The sequence below is a fragment of the Crinia signifera genome, chromosome 4 (genome assembly GCF_055691185.1).
Source record: "Crinia signifera chromosome 4, ASM5569118v1, whole genome shotgun sequence".
NCBI classification, from domain to species: domain Eukaryota; kingdom Metazoa; phylum Chordata; class Amphibia; order Anura; family Myobatrachidae; genus Crinia; species Crinia signifera.
In genome coordinates this window covers 285,373,562-285,401,128 of record NC_139220.1, presented here as the reverse complement: position 1 = coordinate 285,401,128, position 27,567 = coordinate 285,373,562, and the positions used below count along the sequence as shown (strand labels likewise).

General features: G+C 45.0%; 1 protein-coding gene across 3 annotated transcripts in view; it reads right to left on the bottom strand.

Annotated features, from left to right (window-relative positions):
• Positions 1-27,567, bottom strand: part of LOC146075538 (inositol polyphosphate-5-phosphatase A-like) — a 54,443-nt gene that overhangs the window by 10,255 nt on the left and 16,621 nt on the right. For all 3 annotated transcript variants that reach the window (XM_083184866.1, XM_083184867.1, XM_083184864.1), the window contains 5 exons: positions 25,587-25,628; positions 25,391-25,491; positions 23,743-23,830; positions 4,482-4,545; positions 2,498-2,601 (listed from right to left, as the gene is read on the bottom strand). In XM_083184866.1, the coding sequence (XP_083040992.1) occupies positions 2,498-2,601; positions 4,482-4,545; positions 23,743-23,830; positions 25,391-25,491; positions 25,587-25,628 (399 nt within the window). The remainder of the gene's footprint in view (positions 1-2,497; positions 2,602-4,481; positions 4,546-23,742; positions 23,831-25,390; positions 25,492-25,586; positions 25,629-27,567) is intronic.

Genomic DNA, 27,567 nt, shown 5'->3' with positions numbered 1-27,567 from the left:
ATGTTATGGTTGGTAGAGATGGATGAACACAGGTGAGAGAAGATGCAGGTATACTGTAGATGGTAGGTGAGTATGAGAGCTGTAATTGAGATGCAAGAAGAGGGCTGTGAGAACAGGAGGAAAAAGGGTCCTGCTCCAAGGAGCTTACAGTCTAGTGGGAGGGAGAGACAGACAGGCGACATGAGGTGAAGGAAAGGAGATCTGAAGGCAAGAAATGACCATGGCAGGGATGGCCAGGACATGAGAAAGCAGGTACAGAGTGGCCTTGGTACTAGATAATGCAGAAGGGTATGCTTTGATGGACAGGTGGGTTTTCAGTAAATGTTTTGTAAAAGTATTGCAAGGTCAGGTGGAGTCTAATAAAGAAAGGGAGCAGTGACCAGGGAAGGAAAGGCGATGGTCATTGGCTGACTGGAGTGGGCGGGAGCGAGTGTTCACGGAAATTAGGTTGGAGATAGAGGGAGCAGTGGAGTTAGAAAGGGCTTTGTATGTGAGGGTGAGGAGTTTGAAGAGGATTTTGTAGAGAATTGCGAGCCAGTATAGATTTTCTTGAAGGGGCTTGGCACAAGTGGAGAGGTGGGAGAAGAAGACAAGTCTGGCTACAGAATTTAGGACAGACTGGAGGAGAGTGAGCTGGCAGTGTGGGAGGCCAGTAAGAAGACTGATGCAGTATTCGAGCCGTGAAATGACCAGCGAGTGAACAAGTTTAGTGGCACTCTGGGAGAGAAATGGCCTGGTGCGAGCAATGCTGTGTAGCTGAAATCAACTGGGATTGGACAAGGAAGGCAAAGGAAGGTGGGAGTCAAGAGTGGAATGCAGGCAGTGGAGTTAGGAAATGGGGGAGATGATGGTGTTGTCCACAGTGATGGAGATATTGGGGGAAGGGGGGGGGGGGGGGCTGAGGATGGAGGAAAGATGATGAGTTTGGTTTTGTCCATGTAGAGATTCAGGGAGAGCTCTGACATCGGGAGAGGACAGAGGGGGAGAGGTCAGGAGAGAAGTACAGTTGCATGTCATCGGCATAGAGGTGAACCAGGCCAGAACAGTGCCCGAGAGGCCAACAGTCTGCCATCAGAAATATGCAGTAGAATAAGTAGAAAGACGTGACCCCTGGCTTTGGCGAAAAGCAGGTAATTGGTGACGTTGATCAGGTCAGTTTCAGTGGGGTGGGCGAAAGCCAAACTGATGGAATTACCAAAGAGGTAACCAGTGAGAGGGCTGTATACAAGCCGCTCAAGTAGTTTGTAGGCAAAGGTGAGAAGAGAGGCGGAGTGCTAGCTAGAGGATGAGGAAGGGTCAATGTCATGTTTTTAAGAATAGATAACGAGACAAGAGCATGTGTGAATGGCGAGGGAAAGATGACAGTAGAGAGTGAAAGGTTGCATAATTGAGCATGGTGAGAGCATGCAGTGGGGGAGAGGGGTGAGGAAGACAAGAAGGGAAGGGGTTAACAGGGCAGGTGAAAGGGGGAGAGGGTAGGATAAGGTAGAGGACTTCTTTGCCTGTGGTGAGGTGGAAGGAGCACAAGGTGGGACTGCTGGAGGGAGAGGATGGTAGAGGCAACAGAGTTTCTGAGGGAAGGCAGGATGAAAAGATTTCATGGCGGTTGGCCTCAATTTTGGAAGAGGAGGCAAATTCAATGGCAGTGAGAGAGGATGGAAGAGGAGGCGGCCAAAGAGAATGTTACAAGTATCAAAGAAGCGGTGGCCACTAGTCAATTGGCACTATCCATGCCACTTGTCTTTTATCTCCAAGTCAAGGACCATGATACTGAACACTCGCCCTTACCATTTGTACAGGCTCATTGAGTGACAAATTGCCTTCCCTCCCTACCACTTGCCCTACAAACAGTGGGCTGCCATACTCTAAACCAGGCATGTCCAACGTTGGCCCTCCAGATGTTGTGAAGCTACACATCCCAGCATGCTTTGCCACAGTTTTGCTATTAGAGAATGCTAAAACTATTGCAAAGCATGCTGGGATGTGTAGTTTCACAACATCTGGAGGGCCAACGTTGGACACGCCTGCTCTAAACCCATATCCTGGATAGTCCTCTGAAATAGTCATGCACAACAAAACAGAAAAGGGGATGGAGGAGGAACTACAGCACACCAGTAAATTGCTCAGCATGCTGGGAATCAGTAAAGGGCGAGCAGGCTGTGGTTACTAACCCCTATCATTACTTAACATTATACATTTATACTGAAACCATGAGAAATCTAATTGCAAAGGCCCCAGCTAGACTGAGAGCACCTGACATGTGCCATGGTGCCAACTGAAATCAAGGCTCTAATAAAGGACTACTAGCAGCAGCCTACCAGACATAGTTCTGGAAGCAAAGGACGGGACAAATGAATGGCTCTGTTGGAGCTTATGAGAAGGTAACTTCTATACCGGAAGTTATACACGTGTCAGCATGTGGAACTGCACAGGTACCACTGTGGGTACTTTGTATATAATATTGCAAGGTGTGAACCCGCTGTACTCATGTCTGTACCTCTGGCCAGAAGTCCTGTGGGAATCTCTCCTTGTGCACAATGGGACAATCCTCAAGAGAACTAACCCATGCAGCATGGCCTGAGAGAGACACAAACCGCCTTTCTGGGAGACAAAGAGAAGACAAAAGCTGCTGACATTAAGACATTGAGGCCAAGATATGCATGGGTGTGTGCCACAACCAGCGTCTGGCGGTATAAACAGTGTATGATGATTTCCTGTGTGCACATTGCACACAGGGGATATACTATATTTCCATTATACACATTACACACAGGGGATATAACATATTCCCATTATACACAGTGTACACAGGGCTATATACCATATTCCCATTATACACATCGCACACAGGGGATATGCCATATTACCATTATACAAAGTGTATACAGGGGTATATACCATATTAACATTATACACATTGTACACAGGGGATATACCATATTACCATTATACACAGAGGTATATACCATATTACCATTATACACAGTGTATACAGGGGTATATACCATATTACCATTATACACAGTGTACACAGGGGATATACCATATTACCATTATACACAGTGTACACAGGGGATATACCATATTCCCATTATACACAGTGTACACAGGGCATATGCCATATTCTCATTATACACAGTGTACACAGGGGTATATACCATATTCCCATTATACACAGTGTACACAGGGGTATATACCATATTCCCATTATACACAGTGTACACAGGGGTCTATACATATTAACATTATACACAATGTACAGTATATACCATATTACCATTATACACAGTGTACACAGAGGTATATACCACATTACCATTCTACACAGTGTGCACAGAGGGCAGGCATTCCCAACCATGGTCCTCAATCACACTTATACCCCTTTCACACCGCACAAATAACCTGGGTCCGGTTTATTTGTGCTGTATTCCGACCCGGGGGAAAAGAGGAGTTTAACCAGGTTACTGGGCAATGAAAATGAGTAACGCGGGTCAAGAGACCCTGGTCCCAATTACACTACATATAGGGAGAAGGTAGCGTCAGCTCCAAGAACTGCCTCCTCCCCCACCGCTCCGCCCCCTCCCCATGTGGCATCAGTGGCCCAGCTTATTAACTGGTCTCATGGGGGAGCTTCACCTTGCAAATGCTGAGTCGTCCTGGAACGTAACCATGTCCAAATCACTAGTACAACCCTGTATTTGATGTGTGAAACACAACACTACAGGTTTTAGGGATATCCAGCACAGATGCTTAAATCAAAATAACTCAGGTACTAATTAACTCACCTGTGCTCAATCCTGGATATCACTAAAACCTGCACTGTTAGTCTGCCATAAGGACCGAGGTTGGGAATGTCTGACATACAGAGGGGGCCGCTCTCATCAGAGTGGCTCCCATCACGCTGTGCGCCACCCAGCACCAAAGTGGGGGGGGGGCAAGCGCACATCTTATACGTTCCCATGTCCAATGCCGAGAATGGGTCGCATTAGCGTCTCAACGTGCGCACAACCTGTGTCCTGTCCCATTCCGTCAGATCCCCACCCGCCGGAAACCTGTGGATAGCAGTCTAGCGGCAACACTAAACCTGGCCCCATCTGTAGGGTATACAAGACCCCTATTATACACCGTGTACACATAGGGTATGCCAGAATCCCAATGTACACAGAGGGTAAACCATATTCCTACTATTCAGTGTACACAATTCATATGCGGTCCTTATTAAAGAGATGACCAGGAAACCCCAAAGAACTTGCAATTGTCTCCCTATGCCTATACTGTACCAGGTCTCCGCCAGCCTATCAGTGCCCATCACACCCACCCAGCCGCTGGAGGCAGATGGCAGTCTGAGCATGCATAGAATGAGTTCAGTGGTAGTCACAGGGCATCTGCCCCACTCCTGCCAAGCGTACAATGCCTATATAGAGACAGTGCCATCTGTTACCGCTCATACACTATAGCAATGCCACCTCCTTATTTCTTACCTTGAAAGTCATAGATCTGAACACTATGAATGGAATCATGTATGAAATAGACAGAGCCAAGTGCCTGCAAGTAAAACATATATACGCAGAGTTAATAAAACAATACTGTGTAGACAGAGGAGGAAGGGGTAATATGGCGATGATGGGATTTCAGGCACTGTAGGGGTTAATAAAGTCAGCACCTATAGGTTCCTACAGTCTGCTAGATGGACAAGCACACAGGTGAACCCACCAACCCCCACCTGGTCCTAAGGGGCACAAGGGCCCCTCCCACCCTCACAGCTCCACTCGGCTGATTAATTGGGAGCCGGCGATCAATAGGAGGCAGAAAATTAAAACTATTTTTAAGAGATTAAGTCGTTTAACAGCTGTCTGGAGCGGTGTCAGAGAGGGATACCACAGAGACAGGACAGGAGGGGAGCAAGCAGAGGAGGAGGGGGGAGCTCAGCAGTACTAAGCACACAGAATGTGAATTCAAGAGCAGTAAGGGATGGCGGCCCACCAAGCCTTCCTGTGCCTTAACTTTGCAGATCTTATCATACCTACAAGTGTAACAGAATGCCAGATACCCAGTGATGTCACCTTCCACAGCTACTACTACCCTCATTCTGCAAAACCTTTATCTTAGGCTGCCTGCCAGATACAGATCAAGGGGTCTATGTGCTAAGACTTGGAGAGAGATAAAGTTGAGGGAGATAAACTACCAACCAATCAGCTCCTGTCATTTTCCAAAACAGGTGCCAATTCATTAAGCCTGGTGAAGAGATAAATTAGAAGGTGACCACGCATCATCAAATCTGCTGTTTAAAAAAATGACAGTTAGGAGTTCCTTCCACTTTCCACTCCTTCCACTTTATCTCTCCACCAGGCTTAATACATCTGCCCCACAGCCTGTATCCTTACAGTTAGGAGCCGATTGGCTGGTACTTTCTCTCTCTAGTAAATAGACCCCAAAGACCCCATTGTGTCCTATTTATTTAAAAAAAATAAACCAAACAAAGACAGGATAAAGTAACCTGAGCCTCTACAGAACATGAGGCCTTAGGCCAGTGGTCGGGAAACAGCGGTAAATTACCCCAAATGGGGTAAAAATGGAATTCCTGGAGGTAATGGACGGTTGCGCTGCCGAGACACAGCTGGGCATGTATATGAATCTATATGCATGCCTGGCTGTGTGTAGTGTACAAGGACCTGACGCAGTGCAGTGCAGTGCGTCAGGCCCTTGTGTATACCATGTTTCCCTGCGTGATGCCCCAGGCCCTGCCTCCATGTCCACCTGCTTCTTCTGTAGAATTCAGTAGATGTTGCGCCATCTCGGCAGCGCGCAGTCTGTGCTGCCGCTGCGGTGCTGAGCTTCTCTGCCTGGTTATAGGCTCCTGTCAAGGTATACCCACCTCTAGTCTAGTCTAACGCACAGACTGTCACTATATCATCTTGTAATACTGACACTAATGGTTGCCTGGACATCACATTATCAATGGCTATACCACACACAGCCTGGCAGCCATTGATGATGAAGATTACCATGTTAGGGTTGTGTGCGGTACAAATTTTGTACCACACACAGCCCTACATGGTAATCATCATCATCTTCATCATCAATGGCTGCCAGGCTGTGCACCATTTTAGCAGGATATATCAACAATTTCTGGGGGTACAGTGTATATTACAATGATATGGTTCCCTTCCTTTCAAATGAAGGGGGTAATGTTGGCATATCTAAATATATTTTGGAGAAAAAGGTAAAAAAGATCCCTGACCTTTGCCTTAGACCGTGATCTAGGTGGCAAAAATGGAAGATCAGGCTTTACTGCCAGCAACCCCCTGCTGCATAGCAGGATATAACTATTGATGCGTTTATTTATACATGATCCAAGGGTTAAAAGTGGGGAATCCAGCTACGATAGTAAAGCGCTATATTCTGGTAAAGTTGTATTACGCAGTAATTGGCACAGTGGGGTGCAGGTAAGTGTTGGGGTGACTGGTTCCTCGGACAGGTACGGAGATATTGTATAATCCTCAGGCAGGGGAGGGGTTAACAGGGTGATGCGCCACAGGAGGGTTGCAGAGACTCACAGACATGTTCATAAATCAGAGTCTCGCACGAAAGAGTCGCAAAAATATAGAGTACCAAATAATTGCCTATCAAAAGAGCGTTAATAACCAGGAGGGAGAAGAAAGAGACAGTGCTGCCTAGGGAGAGAAAGGCAGCAAGCAGATCACTGCGAAAAGACAGCAGAATGGAAAGAAAATAGGGGCAATCTAGTGAGGGAGAGACAGCCGACAGGAGAGAGGGACAGCAGACTGATGAAAGAGACAGCTGGATGGAGAATGTCTAGAGTCTAGAGAGGAAAGTATGGCAAGAGAAAATAAATCGAGAGCAAGTTAAAGAATGAGAGACAGCTGCCTGGAGAGAGAAGAAGGCCTGAGAGACAGCTGCTGGAGAGAGAAGAAGGCCTGAGAGACAGCTGCTGGAGAGAGAAGAAGGCCTGAGACACAGCTGCTTGGAGAGAGAAGAAAACCTGAGAGACAGCTGCTGGAGAGAGAAGAAGGCCTGAGAGACAGCTGCTGGAGAGAGAAGAAGGCCTGAGAGACAGCTGCTGGAGAGAGAAGAAGGCCTGAGAGACAGCTGCTGGAGAGAGAAGAAGGCCTGAGAGACAGCTGCTGGAGAGAGAAGAAGGCCTGAGAGACAGCTGCTGGAGAGAGAAGAAGGCCTGAGAGACAGCTGCTGGAGAGGGAATTGGGATTGAGAGACAGCTGCCGGAAAGGGAATTGGGTTTGAGAGACAGCTGCTGGAGAGGGAATTGGGCTTGAGAGACAGCTGCCGGAGAGGGAATAGTCAAAGGGGGAAATCTACTAAGATGGGAGAATGTATTTCACATGGGATTTTGTTTTGTCAACCAATCAAATACTATCTATTATCTTCTAGAAGGTGCTAAATAAATAAGTAGAATCTGATTGGTTGCTCTGGGCAACATCCCATGTGAAATGTCCCCTAAGACAGGTGTCTTTCTACTGAATAAACAGATTATGAAAAGCGAGAAACTGACGGCAGATAAAACTGACTGACTGCAAAAGAGAACAATATAGCACAGACATTATCCAGGGAAGAGAAATAAAGATAACGGGCACATGTACTAAACCTTGGAGAGAGATACAGTACCACCAATCACCTGCCATGTTGAAGGCTGTGCTTGAAAAATAACAGGAGCTGATTGGTTGGTAGATTATCTTTTTCTAGTTATTGGCCTACAAGGCTTAGTACATTTGAAACAGACAGACTTAACTGATGGAAGAGAGTCCACTGATTGGAGGGAGAATGAGACAAACACAGGAGTGTTAAACCCCTTTCACATCGCACTTGTAAGCCGGTATATTGCCGTTTTATTTAGTATTTTAAAACGGTACCAGCTGCAGTGTGAACGCTCCCCAGGCAATTTACCGGTTAGAGAATACCGGTATTTCAACACTTTTCAAAAGCAGGATCCTACACGGTTCAGAGCCGTTTTTCCTGCAGTCTGAATGGCCCAGAACCGGTATAAACTACACATGATAATCTGCACAAGGGTCATTGGTTGTCTCCCTGCATGTTGTCACCGCCCCCAAGCAGGAATTGCACAATAGAGTTTTATTGCAAAGAAGTCGTTTTTTTTATGGGTGAAACGGGTTAAATGTGAAAGGTACAAAAACGGTATATAAACAGTAATATACTGATTACAACATGCAATGTGAAGGGGTTTAACTGGCTTTTGACCAGTTTTATGAAATGTTTACAAAAATGTGTTGAAAGTAGGGTTGCAATGTGAAAGCAGTATTATTTAGTGAAAGCTCACTCCGTGGTGTGGAACTGGAAGGGCAGCACAAGGGAATGTTCAGGAAATATTGGTGATCAGAAAAAGATATCCAAGAACCATGAACAGAGCAATGAGACACCCCAGAACACAAGAGCAGAGATGAGGGGGTAGATGGTTTAGTAGGATCTGCAGGTAGACATATTAGTTTTTATTAGTGTCTATGGTACAGTACTGTTACAGTTACATTGCCAATGACATGGGTGACGTGATAGCATAGTGTGTGTGCGGACAACCATGGATACCCTCAGGGTGGGGCACATGGCTTGCTTAGATTGTACAGCTGGTCCTATGGCAAGGTTCTGTACGTTGGTGAGATACACACATATTTTGAGTAATCGCGCTCAGTAAAAGAATGTGTGGGGGCCAGGGATGCCTCACTTTATAAAGTTGGGGTCCCACTCCACTGTGGATCCGGAAAGTATTTACAACACTTCACTTTTTCCACATTTTGTTATGTTACAGCTTTATTCCAAAATGAAATAAACTCATCCTTTCCCTCAAAATTCTACACACAATTCCCCATAATGACAACGTGAATAAAGGTTTTTGGAGATTTAACCAAATTTATTCAAATAAAAAAAACCTGAAGAAAGCACATGAGCATTCACAGCCTTTGTCAATACTATGTCTATGCACCTTTGGCAGCAATAACAGCCTCAAGTCTTTTTGAATATGATGCCACAAGCTTGGCACGCCTATCTTTGGGGCAGCACCTCTCAAGCTCCATCAGGTTGGATGGGAAGAGTCGGTGCACAGCCATTTTCAGAAATCTCCAGAGATGTTCAGTCAGATTCAAGTCTGGGCTCTGTCTGGGCCACTCAAGGACATTCACAGAGTTGTCCTGAAGCCACCCCTTTGATATCTTGGCTGTGCGTTAGGGTCGTTGTCCTACTGAAAGATGAACCGTCACCCAAGTCTGAGGTCAAGAACACTCTGGAGCAGGTTTCCATCCAGGACATCTCTGTACATTGCTGCATTCATATTTCCCTCTATCCTGACTAGTGCCCCAGTCCCTGCCCCTGAAAAACATCCCCACAGCATGATGCTGCCACCACCATGCTTCACTGTAGGGATGGTATTGGCCTGGTGATGATCGGTGCCTGGTTTCCTACAAAGATGAAGCCTGGCATACACACCAAATACTTTAATCGTTGTCTCATCAGACCAGAGAATTTTGTTTCTCATGGTCCGAGTGTCCTTCAGGTGCATTTTGTGAAACTCCAGGCAGGCTGCCATGTGCTCTGTACTGAGGAGTGGCTTCCGCCTGGCCACTCTACCATACAAACCTGATTGGTGGATAATTTTACTCCCACTTTCTCCACACCAACCTAAGACTTGTATTGTGTCCCTATCACTAAGAGGGTGGGATGCAGGGAATCTGCCTACTCTTCTGGGGTAGCGGCACTACCCACAAACACCACTCTCCGGAAAGCTGAGGGTCTCCGCAGATTTTAGGAGAGTGGGCGAGCTATCAATTTCTTCTACTAGTTTATCATATCACATAGTGGGTTTGTCTCATTCCCTTCACATTCATAAGCACGGATGTACACCAGAGAAGGGCTTTCTAGCAGCATCTGCGACCACCAAAAGATGCAGACAAATCACACCGGTAACAATATCATATGCATTACATACAAATACATGTTACACTTGTTATATGGATACATGCAGGGCCTGACTGAAGTTCCCAGTGCCCTAGGCTGATACACATGTAGCTTTCCTTGTAATGCTGCTAAACACCTGTATATGGGCACTCAGGGACTCCCCAGTTATACTGCCCATGTGCATGTAACAAAGGTTATACAACTGGCATGTAGCGTGGGAAGGAAACATTTGCTTTAGACTGCTCAGCTGGCGCTGTACAATCAGTAAATTACGTTGGCACAGCCATTTGGTATTTACCCCTCACTGTACATTGGGACGGGTGATTTCTACCCCCCAGTCCTGATGCCCTAGGCTGCAGCCTAATCTGCCTATTGGTTAATCAGGCCCTGCATACTCGTTACACTGCAAATTCCCAGCTGAACAGAACTGGACAAGCATCGGTAACACGGACAATACATACGCTAAATATGACCATAATGCACTCTTTCTTTTCCACTATAAAACACATTCTGTATATGACTTAATCTGTATCTTGCATACAGTGTTTACACACACACCTCACACCTCTTTCTATCTCCCTCCCTTTCTGTATTTATCAACCTGACACGATCAATACTTTTAATCTAGAGCTAAATTTATTAACTATGGTAGACAGCAGGGGAGATAAATGTGACCCCTGCCTCTCTCTCCCTCTCACACACACACACTACATAACTTCACTATCTTCAGGGTGGGCACAAAGTTTCTATGTACAGGTCATTATCTGTTGCACCTATCTCACTGACATTGCAGTGTGGTGGCAAGCACTACCTGCACCGCGCATGGCGGAGACGTTCCTGGCTGCTGTGTATCTGGGTGTGGACTCATTTCTTTTATAGGTTCACGTCAAATTGTGGTGGTGCATGATTTGGGTTCAGAGATTTGAGCTGGGGTGACATAGAAATATTTAGATCTAAGGTCCATGTGTTTGAGCAGTGCTCCACCTGTAAGGAAACGTAAGGCAGAGTGATCTAAGGGTGGAATGGGATCATTGGACAGTCAAGCATTAGGTCGACAGTCTCTAGGTCGACACCACAAGGTCGACATGGGGTTAGGTCGACAGGGTCATTAGGTCGACAGTCAAAAGGTCGACATGGGGTTTTTTCACTTTTTTTGACCCGAATTTCAACACAGTCGACATGGACAGTAAACCCCGCGTCCACTTGCCATGCTTCGGGGCACGGTGCCTCACTACGCTCGGTACACTAGTCTCTTCTCCCACCACACCCTACTGGATGGTAGGACATGAAATACCGCCTGTCAGCACATCTCGGCTGAAAAAAAAAAGTGAAAAACCCATGTCAACCTTTTGACTATCGACCTTCAACATGTCAACCTAACCCCATGTCGACCTTGAGGCATGTAAGAATGGGATCTAAGGAAATCTACAGTAACTGGATGGCCTGATCCCAGCATTAAGACACTTCATTCTGAGCTGTATTTAATGTCTGGGAATTTTGTTCTCCTCGGTACAGTGTACATCAGAGTCACTGCCTCAGGTATAAGTGGGTACAGTATACATTGGAGAGACAGCCTCAGGTATAAGTGGGTACAGTGTACATCAGAGTCACTGCCTCAGGTATAAGTGGGTACAGTATACATTGGAGAGACAGCCTCAGGTATAAGTGGGTACAGTGTACATCAGAGTCACTGCCTCAGGTATAAGTGGGTACAGTATACATTGGAGAGACAGCCTCAGGTATAAGTGGGTACAGTATACATTGGAGAGACAGCATCAGGTATAAGTGGGTACAGTGTACATCGGAGTGACTGCCTCAGATATAAGTGGGTACAGTGTACATCGAAGTGACTGCCTCAGATATAAGTGGGTACAGTGTACATCGGAGTGACTGCCTCAGATATAAGTGGGTACAGTATACATTGGAGAGACAGCCTCAGGTATAAGTGGGTAGGTATACATTGGAGAGACAGCCTCAGGTATAAGTGGGTACAGTATGCATTGGAGAGACAGCCTCAGGTATAAGTGGGTACAGTGTACATCGGAGTGACTGCCTCAGATATAAGTGGGTACAGTATACATCGGAGTGACTGCCTCAGATATAAGTGGGTACAGTGTACATCAGAGTCACTGCCTCAGATATAAGTGGGTACAGTATACATTGGAGAGACAGCCTCAGGTATAAGTGGGTACAGTATACATTGGAGAGACAGCATCAGGTATAAGTGGGTACAGTGTACATCGGAGTGACTGCCTCAGATATAAGTGGGTACAGTGTACATCGGAGTGACTGCCTCAGATATAAGTGGGTACAGTATACATTGGAGAGACAGCCTCAGGTATAAGTGGGTAGGTATACATTGGAGAGACAGCCTCAGGTATAAGTGGGTACAGTATGCATTGGAGAGACAGCCTCAGGTATAAGTGGGTACAGTGTACATCGGAGTGACTGCCTCAGATATAAGTGGGTACAGTATACATCGGAGTGACTGCCTCAGATATAAGTGGGTACAGTGTACATCAGAGTCACTGCCTCAGATATAAGTGGGTACAGTATACATCGGAGTGACTGCCTCAGGTATAAGTGGGTACAGTGTACATCGGAGTGACTGCCTCAGATATAAGTGGGTACAGTATACATCGGAGTGACTGCCTCAGGTATAAGTGGGTACAGTGTACATCGGAGTGACTGCCTCAGATATAAGTGGGTACAGTATACATTGGAGAGAGAGCCTAAGGTATAAGTGTGTGCAGTGTACATCGGAGTCACTGCCTCAGATGTATTTGGGTGCATTGAAGTGACTGCTTCAGGTATATGTGCATGCAGTATTTATCGGACTGCCTCAGATATAAGTGGGTACAGTGTACCTCAAAGTCACTGCCTCAGATATAAGTGGGTACAGTGTACATCGAAGTGACTGCCTCAGGTATAAGTGGGTACAGTGTATATTGGAGTGACTGCCTCAGATATAAGTGGGTACAGTGTATATTGAAGTGACTACCTCAGGTATCAGTGCATGCAGTGTACATAGAAGTGAATGCCTCAGGTATCAGTGCATGTAGTGTACATAGAAGTGACTGCCTCAGGTATCAGTGCATGCAGTGTACATAGAAGTGACTGCCTCAGGTATCAGTGCATGCAGTGTACATAGAAGTGACTGCCTCAGGTATCAGTGCATGCAGTGTACATAGAAGTGACTGACTCAGGTATCAGTGCATGCAGTGTACATGGAAGTGACTGCCTCAGGTATCAGTGCATGCAGTGTACATAGAAGTGACTGCCTCAGGTATCAGTGCATGTAGTGTACATAGAAGTGACTGCCTCAGGTATCAGTGCATGCAGTGTACATAGAAGTGACTGCCTCAGGTATCAGTGCATGCAGTGTACATCATAGCTGCCTACCCTCCTGCATTCTGCAGGAGACTCCCTCAAATAGCAGCAATCTCCCTCTCTCCCTCATTAGTCTAGCAATCTCCCTCATTTCACCTAGCCCACATTACACTGTTACATTTTTGGGGGAAAAAAAGAATGAGAGACAGATACATTTACATTGTATCATCAGCACTATTTCCCAGCACTTTACCAAGTACAGTATCTCTTACTAACTGCTTTGGAGCTCATCTACATTTGGATACAAATCATTTTAAAATATTCCTCTCAGATGTAGCAGTACACAACCACGCTTCTAGGTGCCACATTTACAATCTGTTTTCACAATTTCTCCATATATGGAACTAGACACGCCCTTTTATTGGAGCGCATGACACGCCCCCTCAATAGGGTGCTGTGCAAAATTCTACTACCAACTATAATCTCCCTCAAACTGTTTTTCAAAAGTAGGCAAGTATGGTGTACATAGAAGTGACAGCCTCAGGTATCAGTGCATGCAGTGTACATAGAAGTGACAGCCTCAGGTATCAGTGCATGCAGTGTACATAGAAGTGACTGCCTCAGGTATCAGTGCATGCAGTGTACATAGAAGTGACAGCCTCAGGTATCAGTGCATGCAGTGTACATAGAAGTGACTGCCTCAGGTATCAGTGCATGCAGTGTACATAGAAGTGACTGCCTCAGGTATCAGTGCATGCAGTGTACATAGAAGTGACTGCCTCAGGTATCAGTGCATGCAGTGTACATAGAAGTGACTGCCTCAGGTATCAGTGCATGCAGTGTACATAGAAGTGACTGCCTCAGGTATCAGTGCATGCAGTGTACATAGAAGTGACTGCCTCAGGTATCAGTGCATGCAGTGTACATAGAAGTGACTGCCTCAGGTATCAGTGCATGTAGTGTACATTAGAGTGACTACTTTCGGTGTCACCAGTATCCATTCCTCATGGGAGCTGAAGTGCGAAATGATAGAGAAGGACTGGCTGCCTGTGTGTTGGGCTTCATGAAAGTGGATGATCTCTCTGACACAGATGGATTATATGCTGATTATAAATTGTATGATCCACTGACCCTTGTGTTGTGCATGTAAGTATCAGGCATGTAATATACCAATGACAGAAGAGGGGAATAATTCGGCCTTGGCAGAGGCAGCATTTAGTCAGCACTACAATCATGCTCCTCATACTATCAGAATATAGATAATTACTACAATCCCATTGTTATCATGAACAATGAGACCATTATAATGGGACTGAGTCAGCTTCAGTCGTAGAAGAGAAAAAATCACAATGAGGCGATTATAAAACTTCTGATCATGCGCAGCGGCCGCAGCGGGCATGCGCAAAACCTCAGAGTGTGACTGCATCCTGGAAAGATGAAATTGCAATTTGAGTAACGTAACAGCGAGGGAGTGGTGACGTGGCATTTAGGGGACATGGTCCACACAACGCAAGCTTGCCCGGACAGTTTTTGAGGCGGCTGTGTAATATCACAAGCAGCCGCTGTGACGCAAAACATGGCGGTGGTATTCCACCCCTTCGCAGCCAAACTGCAAAGGGAGGGGGCAACCCAAACTGTTACTGCGATGGTAGCATAGATCTCCGGGATACGATTTCATTTCACTCACAGCTCTCCTTTACTCCAACACTCAGTGACCATCTTCATACTCATCTCCATCATTGGCCTCAAGTTGTATGTTGATTGGGTCCTCACTACTTACATTTAAGCTGTAATGTGTATTGAACTGTGGTGCTCTTTATTTGTACTGTATTTTTGTTATTTATTCAATGTTATGCCAAGTTTTGTCTCCCTGTATTGTTCCTTTGTACGGTGCTGCGAAACACTTGTGGCGCCTTATAAATAAAATTATAATAATAATAATAATTTATATTGTGATCGCAGGGCGGGCCTTTATATGATGGGTGGTCTTGCCCTGTGCCCCCCCCCTCCCGCCGGATCCCCTGGCATCGCTGTGAGCGGATGTGTATACAAGCGCCCATACAGAGGAGAAATAATTTGATGGTTGCTCAACATTGAATGACTTCTCCTCTGATTGCAGCAGAAAAGCACAGTTTTTGCTGAATTGGGGGCGGGCGCTGATGTTGTCATCCACCTGCCCTAAGCAGGCAGGGTACCGCCTGCGTTCCCTAGGGCTTGCCCAGCATTTCTATAGTCGCGCACATTAGCACCTATGTGCATGCACTGACCCCCACCATCGGAGACGGGGTCGAATTCGCTGCTCAATGAGCAAATCTGAATCAGCCCCATAAATGAGGTTCATTATGTATATACTGAAATGTATTTCACATGTTATATATACTGCATATTGCAGATCTGTTGAAGTGTGCGCTCTATATCTATATGTGTGTACTGTATTTTACATATAGAACATTACATAGGTTGCTGTATGTTTTACATTGATTACTGTGTGTTCTTCAGACTTTTTGACCTGTGTGGTGATGATGATCTGTGTGATGAGGATGATCTGTGTGATGATGATGATGATCTGTGTGATGATGATGATGATGATGATGATGATGATGATGATCTGTGTGGTGGTGGTGGTGATGATGATCTGTGTGATGATGATGATGATGATCTGTGTGATGATGATCTGTGTGATGATCTGTGTCATGATGATGATGATGATCTGTGTCATGATGATGATGATGATCTGTGTCATGATGATGATGATCTGTGTGGTGATGATCTGTGTGATGATGATGCTGATGATCTGTGTGGTGATGATGATGCTGATGATGATCTGGGTGATGATGATGATCTGTGAGATGATGATGATGATCTGTGTGATGATGATGATGATGATGATGATCTGTGTGATGATGATGATGATGATCTGTGTGATGATGATGATCTGTGTGACGATGATGATGATCTGTGTGATGATGATGATGCTGATGATCTGTGTGATGATGATGATGATGATGATGATGATGATGATCTGTGTGATGATGATGATGATGATGATCTGTGTGATTATGATGATCACCTGGGTGGTGATGACGATCTGTGTGGTGATGATGATCTGTGTGGTGATGGTCATCTGTGTGGTGATGGTCATCTGTGTGGTGGTGATGATGATGATGATGATGATCTGTGTGATGATGATGATGATGATCTGTGTGATGACGCTCCGTGTGATGACGATCTGGGGGGACCTTTTGCAGATATGTTACCAGCTGATCTGACGCAGAGCGGAGAACCCTCATAGTAGATGGAGAGAGGGAGCCAGGACTGGGGGCACAGAAAGCTTTGTGTATATATGAGGAGCCATGTGTCTCCACGGCAACACATTGATTTTTCTTATAACTTAAACAATGATCTCATTTATATCTCTGATTATCGCCTCTTCTCTACAACGCCTGCCTCATACATTATATTATGTGTTTTTTTGTTTATTCATGATCCATTACATCGCGCCTGTAGAACAAAGCAAACTATTGATTTGCATTTATAATCAAATGGGTCAATTCATTTATCTAATTCTCATTGATCTCATTTTATGATGTCAGTATACACTGCAGCTCGTACTACAACATTCTGACCTCCATAGCTAAATGGATTCATTAATGCTGGGCTGCGCAATGTTGTTAACAATTGGCTGCATCCCCCCTACACCTAGTGTATGCAGTAACAAATCATTATAATGGGAGGATGCAGAAAGCATTGCATTCCCGCCACTCTCCATACACTGTATGCGGGAATATTTGAACAATGGACGCTCGTGCGGTAAAAGCTGTCCTCTGGAATATGACTTGCAGGTTTAGGGCACAAAAAGCTTTCTGCGCATGCGTCAAGTAACGACGATAGGAGGACGAAATTTGCAGCATTGCGTGTCAACCAGAATGACCCCCAGTGTATAAAGATTATGGTCTGACCTCCACAGCCTCTCCGGTGCTTTCATCTAAAGATGGCGGACAGTACAGGCAGAAAGCAGCGACACTCAGAGATATTTATTCCATAAAAGTGTATTGAGAACACACAAAAAAGTACCAAAGTTTCGGGGTCACTGTAGCCCTTTGTCAAGGTGTGAGAATATTGGTATAATCATACACCTGACTACTATCATTGACTTTGTGCAGGTGTACCTAGAAAGATTAATGTGGCTTTAAAGGCATTGGTGGTCATTTGATTGATTTCTTATCTGTTCATTTACTTTGCATTTTGCGTCCATCCTTTGTGCTCCCCATGCATCCTTCCTAAAGGCCCCCATACGTAAATCTGACTTGTCTTGAAAGACTCCTGGGGAGCTGCCAAAGGAGTTCAAAGGAAGCTGATGCGATGCATGGTGGGTGCTAAGAACCACCCACGATGTGCCGCTGCCGTTGGAATCGGGTGAAATTGGGAGCAATCACACTAGTCTATGGGGGCCTTTACTGCACTTCACACTGATAAACCCTCACTAATCCCATACACTCACCCTCAGTGCTTCCTACTATCACCCTCCCTTACTGCTCTCTACAACAAACCGCACTAACTGCTCCTTTGACCATTCCTCACTGCATCATAAACTGTGGTGAAATCTTCCCAAAGCGCATGTGTATAATATCTGATCTGATTCGCGCGGTCATATACTTATCGGACTGGAGTTGGAGGTCGGACGGGCTGCACATAAGATAAATCGTATTTGCAGCCATCAGCTTTTTAGCACCCACGATGTATTGCACCCATTCAGGTGTGTAGGCTTGTGCCAGCAGTGCCGCACCACTGGCACACACCTATCTGCAGAGCGGGGAAGCACAAGGCAGGAGAGGCACTCCTCAGCCTAGTGCTTCCTATACCCAGTTGCCTACCCTCCTGCATTCTGCAGGAGACTCCCTGAAATAGCAACAATCTCCCTCATAAGTCTAGCAATCTCCTTCATGTCACCCTAGCCCACATTACACTGTTACATTTTTTGGGTGAAAAAAGGAATGAGAGACAGATACATTTACATTGTATCATCAGCACCATTTCCCAGAACTTTACCAAGTATAGTAGCTCTTACTAAAATGCTTTGCTTTGGGGCTCCTCTACATTTGTATATAGTGTAAGTCATTTTACAAGATTCCCCTCAAATGTAGCAGTACACACCCACGCTTCTGGGTGCCACGTTCACAATCTTTTTTCACAATCTCTCCATATAAGGAACTAGACACGCCCTTTGGGTGGAGCATGACATGCCCTTCAATGGGACACTGTGCAAAAGTCTGCTACAAACTATAGTCTCCCTGAAACTAGTTTTCAAAAGTAGGCAAGTATGACTATACCCATCCTCTATTCTGACCATTCATGCTCACTACCCACCATTACTGTGCTATGCACCGACCCTCAGTCACTGCTCCTTATAACCTTCCTTACTGTTGTCTACACTCACTGATCTCTACACCTACCCTAACTGTTTCCTCACAGATTACACACAATACACAAATAAAAACCACTACAGTGCTTCTAGATTAGAATAATAATACATCTGCACAAGTCGGCAGTGACTGACACAACTTGTCAGACATTTTTTCTGTGTACAAGGGGTACTATGTTGCATTCTGTGTATAAGTGGTACTATTGTTTGGAAGTGTGTAGATGGATCTCCTACTGTGGGTATGAGCATGTGCAGGATCACTGTGCAATCATCTGCTGGTAAACAAAAGTCCTTATCGCTGTGCAACGAAAAGTGATTATTTTTCCAGGCCTCCACTAATGATAAATAAGCCCTTAGTTGAGTTGTCACTTTTTTCAATACACCCCTAGTCCAAAAGTTTCTTATTGTGAAATTATATATATATATATATATATATATCATGGCACCCAGTATGGAAATCACTGCCTTAGGGCCAGATGTATCAAGCTTCAAAAAGTGATAAAGAGGAGAGTGATAAATAACCAGCCAATCATCTCCTACCTGTCATTTTTCAAACCCAGCCTGTAACATGGCAGTTAGGAGCTGATTGACTGGCTGTTTATCACTCCATTTGATCACTTTTTGAAGCTTGATACATCTGACCTCTGAGTCTCATCATGAAGGGCTCTGGTTTTAAAATTATAAAAACACACAGGATAGATAGATAGATCCCACAATTATTGGTTCTTCGAGGAGCGGTAGGGGCTAAATGATGCAATTTGCCTCTTTACCCTGTCCCTCTCCCGAAATGCCGCGAATCGCAGGAAATGAACGCTGCCGTGGGGGAGATACGGGGGAGAGATACGGGGTGGGCGTATCCGGGAGGGTTGCCCACCTTTCCGGGGGGCTGGGAGGGTGATCTGATTTTCGGGAGCCTCCCGATCATTCCGGCAGGGTAGGCAACCCTGGTTTAAAGAGTACATCCAGAACCTGGAGTATGCTCCTATGTCCAACACAATCTTACCATCAACTGACTTTTGTAACAGTTCTACAATACTTGCTGAGGTCCCTTAATGTGCAATTCTCTCATTACATTGCAGATAAGTGGTCATGAGGCCAGATTCGCTTATCAGGCTGGAAATGATAAACCTGGAGCAGATAACGGTTTTACGAGCACAGCCCAGCGTCATATCACTCAGGCGAGTTGTATATAGGCTAATTATTCTCACATTTTGTTTTAGAATGTCAGGGATTTCACAAACCAAAGGGGAGGGCAAACGAGTTGGTCATGCATAGGAAATACTGACAAACTTTACTTTGCACCATGTTGTAACTTGTTACTAGAGATCAGTAGTTCGGTTTTACTGAAAACAAAACACATCTGAACTTTGTGGTCCCAAGTTGAACAGATTCCTTGCCTGAGACAAGTTTGGTTCTCAGTTCTAAAATATGAACCTTGCATGTTAATCCCTTCATCTTGATTTTAGGACCTATTTTACATTAGAAATGATGTTAAGACTTTATAGGTACTAACACGTCTAAATTTCATGAATTTAGCTTTTTTTTTTAAAAGAAATCCAGATCCAAACCAAAACCAGATGATTTATAACAAACCAAAACACGGGGTCTGCGCATTTATGTAGTTGACAGGTGAGGATCACAGTTATGAGCTAGGTATAGATAGTATATGCACTCATTATATCCCAAATTGATTATTGCAATAGTCTCCTAACTGGTCTTCCCAAGAACAGACTCTCACCACTACAATCCATTTTAAATGCTGCTGCTAGGCTGATCTTCCTTGCAAGACGCTCATCGTCTGCTGATCCACTCTGCCGGTCCCTCCATTGGTTGCCTGTATATTACCGTATTCAATATAAAACACTTCTACTCGCATATAAAGCTATTAACCATACTGCACCAGCTTATATATCTTTACTTATCTCAAAATATCTCCCATCTCGACCACTGCGCTCTACACAAGATTTGCGTCTCTCCTGCACGGATCACTAGCTCCCATTCACTATTACAGGACTTTCATCGGGCTGCTCCTATCCTATGGAATGCCCTTCCACGCACATTAAGACTCTCAACCAGTGTCCAAACTTTCAAGCGTTCCCTGAAAACTCACCTCTTCAGGCAAGTCTATCATATTGAAGTTCTACACGCATAACCCTCTGAGGCACATATGTATTATATAGCTTCCCTTCTGGACCTGTAACTTGGTGGGACTGCTATGCTATTACTGGTGCCTGTCCTTGTGTTCCCACCCTATTATAACTATAGATTGTAAGCTTGCAGCAGGGCCCTCCTACCTCCAAGTCTGTCTGTTGTTACCCAGTTTGTTTTATCACTGTTTATTATTGTAAAGCGCAACGGAATCTGCTGCGCTATATAAGAAACTGTAAATAAATAAATAAATAGTGCTATTGCCAGCAACATGGGCTCTTACCTCTAAAGAAGGAAACAATCCAGCAAGCCAGATTCGCACACATGCCATGTTCTCTGTGCAGTATAACCAGTGAAGTAGAGTTAATACTCACTGAAGTTTATAACTCACAGTACTTGAAAGCTAATTTAGGCAATTAGAAAACCATCCCATTTTTAAAGCAGCAATCCCATATAAAATATGTCTATTATTTTCTTCAAAAGCAGGTTAAGTACCTTTTAAGTATGTTTCTGATCGGCTTTTTGAGTTTCTATTTTCTAATACAACAGCTAGCTGGTTGGTAGACAAAAATGGTTATCGGGATCACAGATTTCTGCATGCCATGGAATGGAATGGTCCATACACACTGTGTGACTCTGCCCAGCGTGTATGGACAGCGAAGATCGCTATCATCGATGGGGGGAAAGCCGCTCAGTGCATACACACTGAGCGACTTTCCCCCTGCCCGGCATCGTCAGCGGGGGGGAGAGGACGGCTTTGCATTGCACAGCGATATGCAAAGCCGTCCTCAAAGCCATGCGCTCATCTGCTGGTAATACCAGCAGATGAACGGCTTTCCCGGCGATGATGCGGGAGCGCGCATCACCGCTCATCGCCAGGGCATACACACTGGTCGGCTTTGAGCTGAAATGCTTCTCTGCTCTTTAAATAATGTAACTGTGTTTGCCAGGGTAGTTCAGAATAATGAATCATTATTATTAATCATATCTTCAGCAGCAGCCTGAAGTAAATTAGAAAAAAAGGAACATTTGGGCTCGCTGCTTAAATCGCATATTTACATAGAGTGATCTCCTTTATGAGTGATGAAAGACAAGTGCAGGCTCACCCGAGTTGGAGGAATGAGTAGAGGAGGCCCAGGGCTTGACAGGGAGGCATAACCAGGCAGCTCCTCTAAAGATGGCCCCCAAATTCAGAGGTCACAACTGGGTGCCCAATTGAGCTGTCAATCACCATTATCTTCCCATACACACAGCATGATGAGCCGATACATTTTTTAATATATCTGCCTTCAACTACGTTGTAGAGTCGATCAGATATCTGAACGACGCTGTCCACAGATATATCGCTGGTACACACTGGCCGATGTTCCATCCATATATCGTGCAGTATGTTTGCACACTAACTATACAGCACAGAGGGCTTTCTTGCAATTACTCAACACATATTTCTATGACCGTATGACAGGACACAGGTGCTGGATTGCTGGGACCACTCAAATGCAGGTGCAGTAAAGCTACAGCAGCTTCCTGGAGAGACCCTGTACCCGCTAGCACCTCCTGGTGGCAAATGCCTAGGGGGACCATTTATCATATAATATTTGAAGCGAATTCCCCAAAACAGGGGTTAGCCACAAACATTAAGTATCTCCTGAATGTATTCAAGGGGGACCGCAGCAGGAGTCACGATCCCGGCTGTGATCCCTCCTGCACCACCGTCAGCCGCTTCCCCCATATGTTACTATGGGGGATGCAATGCTGCCTGATGTATCAACATCGGGCAGCATCGCAATGGGTCCCTGTGCTACCGCCATTCTGAGATGGGCTACTGTCTGCACTGCCCATGGGAGCAGACACCCCCCCCCCCCGGCACACGAGGGCAGGGACTCATATATTCGGACAAAAGGATTGAATGTTATGTACATTTACAGCCTAGGATCGCATGCAAGATTCAATAATAAATGGGCCCCTAGGCTTCAATAATAAATGGGCCCCTAGGCTTCAATAATAAATGGGCCCCTAGGCTTCCTATGCTTAGAGTAAACCCTGTGAAATGCATTTTGGCCACAATCCTTTCCATTCTCATAAATGCAATGACTAAGGTTAATGTGTGTTAGGTAGGGCCGCACAGTGTGAGGTCGGGAAAGTAATAATTGTCATTACAAGACTTTATATCCTATGATTTGCAGATAAAAATATTTTTTATTGTGCTTTCAATTGTATATTTCTGTTCTTGTGATGACGTCCCTTGTCTTTCTTATGTCTCACTATGGATGCCCATCTTATATAAAGACATGCTGGGGCTAAAGAACTATTCAGACTTCCCAGCAAGGACCTCAGTAATGTCTCTGCTTTATAGGTAATCAATAGGCTGTACTCCTAACGCCCACAATAGCTGCCAGTGCTGTGTGTAAGAGAACCAAGGGAACTCATTTAGTTATATTACCAGTTCTACTGACGGTGAGAGACTGAGGCCCTTATTCTGGTTCACTCGCAAAGGCAAATTCCTGCTCAAATGGACAAAACCATGTGCACTGCGGGGGGGGCAGAAGAAAGGCCTGAATGTGTGTGACGTTAATGAAATAATTCAGTATCCCACTAATGATGGTTGAACTGCAATGTCACTACCAGTAACAGAAGGCTACAGAGGTAAGCAGGCACAGCAGTACAAAGCTTCATGGTGAAAGATGAGAGAATTCTGCCACCTTGTGGTAAAACAAAGTTATGTCTCGTTCAAAGTTCATACATACAGTACAGGAAGGTACATCTATCTATCTATTACCAGTTATTTATATATTGCACACATATTCCTCTGCCTAGCGTGCCTACTGCCCTGTCCGATAATACTGCCCTATTCCTCTGCCCTGTGTGCCTACTACCCTGTATGGTATTGGACATATACTCACTGTGAATTTCTCTGCCTGGGCAAAGTCGTTATCTATGAAGGCTCGAGCGCAGTTGTATTGAGACAGTTCTTCACTCATCATCAGCTTCCTGCAAATCAGCCATAGTTATTTACCTGGCACTTAGAGGACATACAACAACACATGGCTAATAGCAACCAGTTAGATTCTAGGGGGGAAAGATGGGAGTTCTATTTCACACGTGCTGTTGCTATGGGCAACCAATCAGAATCTACGTCTTATTTATCTAGGACCCTCTACAAAATAATAGATAGGATCTGATTGGTTGCCCATAGCAACATCCCATCTGAAATAGAACTGTCATCTTAGTCAATGTCCCCCTATCATTTTATAGAATAACCTACATAAAGAATAGCCAGACTTTGATTGATTGGCTGTTACACCTTTAAGCTTCCGATCTAGAAGGTTTGATAAATATCTGTAGCGCTCACTGGGCCGTATTCTGAGATGTGCATAATGCCAATATTAATGGAATTCTGCGATTAACAGCCCCCTGTACAATACGCCATGGCGGCACTCTGCCTACGCCACGGTACTTTAGCTATGTTGCTTGCGATCAGGAATTTTTTTACAACATGATTAATAATCAGAAACCACTTGGGGGAGGTAACAGGGATGTATGAAAAAATGTAGACGCATCACAGCAATTTTCCGTGGTCACCAATCCCTCAGCTATAGGGTTACCCAGATGACATCTATGACCGACGTTGGTTGTTTGTACTAGAGATGTGCAGGTTCCGAGTAACTTGTTTCTTATCGCAAGTTTCGATTTTTCCAATTCGCTATCGGCTGTCATGTGATTTGAATAGCCAATAAGTTCTCGCTTTGAGATCTGAGTATAACCGAACCCGCACATCTCTAGTTTGTACAGTTACTTGGATCTGAGAAGCTGCCGGTCGGCCACTCAAACATTGTCCAGGCAGCATTAGTATATATCTCCGCAGAGCCGCAGCATACATTAGAATGCATTAGCGTACATCTCTGGGTCAGCACCATAATCTGTTATCCCACACAAATTTGTGAGGAACTCAGAGCGGCTCCCATTGCGCCGTCGACCTGCGCCGTATGCCAGAATTGGGTGCGTCCCATTTTTGGAAATAGACGGGCGAGCGCGTGAGACGCTCCCTCGCCCATGTCCTGTCCCCAGACCATGGAAAGCCATCCACCAGAAACCTGTGGATGGTGCGTCAGCAGCCACAACAAGAGAGGCCCCATCTGTATATCAGGATAGACCGGTGGGAATAGGATGGGGCTTCGCCTTCACATTGATATACTTGCATAGGAAAGGCCTAGTTCTTCTCATTTCTAGCTGGGACTGCAGGCAGTCTACCTAAATAGAACCGATCAGTAAAACTAACAGGCTCTATAATAACTATTCAGTGATGTGTGTGTGTGTGTGGGGGGGGGGGGGGGGGTAGTCACTACAAAATAATTCTGTGCTCTATTTTATTATTAGCATTAGATGCCATGATTAGCACCACCAACCATGTATCTACCTCACAGCCATGTAAGAGTAGGGGTGCGAGGGCTTTCAGTGGCCTGCTTCTATGAGACGTAATCTGGTGACAATAGTGGAACCATCTTCTATCCCAAACAATACATTAGATTTAGCTGTTCCTCTAGTGGCTACCTGATAAAGTGTTCAGCAGAGCCCATGTTCTCATGGTAGTTCTTGCCCCCAAATTCCTGCAGATGAATAGCGATGAAGGCCGGCCGGTGGTCCTGAACCGTCTGATTGGCAGAGAAGGCAGATACAGGTGAGGATGGAGACGAGGGTGACATATATACTGTATATATATGGCACACTATGGTCTTTCTTATAATACCTTATGGAATTCTTGAAGCCAGTTCTTCTCAATCTCTCCAGGCTGTTAGTATGAGAGATAGAAAACCTCAGATATGGAAATGTAATGGATGTGATGTCAGCGCACAAAGCCTAGATGACCACATGTTTTGTACAGTGAGCCTGACCTTGCCTCACAGTGACATAAGTTTGCCTACAGGACACAGGACAATGACACTGACTGAGGGTGTAACACTAGGTGAAGACAAACTAATCACCATTTCTAATTTCTCCCTGGGCTGTTCCTGTTATCTCTGAACTGTTCCCAACACCTATCTCCCCTGTCCCCTCTGTTCTGTCATGGCCCTGTCACCCATGTCCTTCTCCTGTCCTCTCTGTCTTACTTTGGTCATTGCCATCTTTCACAATGGGCTTCTTGGGCTACTGCTCGGGGCCCCACAAGCATAGTGGCCCCAGAGCAGCCTAAGACCGGGAAAATCAAAAATAAAACGTTGTTTACGGCAATACCTTTAGCACTGGCCGGCATAACGGACACAATGTGAATTTATACTATGCTGTGGTCACATCCATCCCACACAATGACACACCCTTTATTTTTGGTTATGCCTTTTTTGCATTTGTGGGGGAGTAAAACCAATTCACTTTCTGGCATATGGCACCAAAATGTTTAGATACAGCACTGCAATCACCCCACATAACCCCTGGAGGTGCATATGTACATCTCAGGCACATGAAATAATGAATATGCAGCCATTCTGTTTGCAGATTAGAGGTAATAAGCCCACACAAGCCAGCCCTTAGATTGCTTTAGATGCATGGTATACTAGCATTGTGTTTATAGGGCTCCTTTCCCAGTTAGGAATACTCTGGTAATATAGTCTCGTGATCACAGTCTGCAAGAAGTGGGTACCTTTCTACTTGGCACACTTGGAAGCATACCCAACCTCACATTCACTGCCCTTGCAAATAATAAGGCTTTATACATAGCAGACAACCAAATGGAATTACAGAGACTGATTGTTTAGAGACCTGTGCATGTGTTTCCACCTTGTGAGGTAAACTTACTACAGACTGATTGTAAATCAACAAAAAAAAAAAATCAATAAATCAAATTAATCAACATAGACGTAAAATCAACCATAGTCTTTCTATTCCAGATAGATCATTTACAAGCAATTGATTTTTTTTTTTTCCATCCTGAATTCAATGATCCGTTGGGTTCTATTTGAATTTCTGAATGTGTTTTATTCAACAATCTCTGCATGCTTCCAAACCCCCCTCTCTAACCTCCTATCTCGGCCTCTCCCAGTGGTCTGACTCCTTTGCTCATGAGGAGGGCCACTGCCTTGACCTTGTTTTCACCAGTCTATGCTCAGTCTCTGATTTTACTAACAAACTCTTCTCCTATTCAATATAAAATACATCTACTCACATATAAAGCTACATTACTTATCACAAAATATCTCCCATTTCAGCCACTCCGCTCTGCACAAGATCTGAGTCTCTCTTCTGCACGGATCACTAGCTCCCATTCCCTATTACAGGACTTTCATCGGGCTGCTCCCATCCTATGAAATGCCCTTCCATGCACAATAAGACTCCACTAGCCTCCAAACCTTCAAGCGTTCCCTGAAAACTCACCTCTTCAGGCAAGCCTATCATATTTAAGTTCTACGCGCATAACCCTCTGAGGCACATATGTATTATATAGCTTCCCTTCTGGACTTGTAACTTGGTGGGACTGCTATGCTATTACTGGTGCCTGTCCTTGTGCTTCCCTCCTATGTCCCTATAGATTGTAAGCTTGCAGCAGGGCCCTCTAACCTCCAAGTCTGTCTGTTACCCAGTTTGTTTTATCACTGTCTACTATTGTAAAGCGCAACGGAATCTGCTGCGCTTTATAAGAAACTGTACATAAACCAAATAAATTCACTGTCAATAGAAGCAAAACTGGACCAGAGTCTACAAAAGCATCCCTATTGGTCAAAACATGTCACATGAAC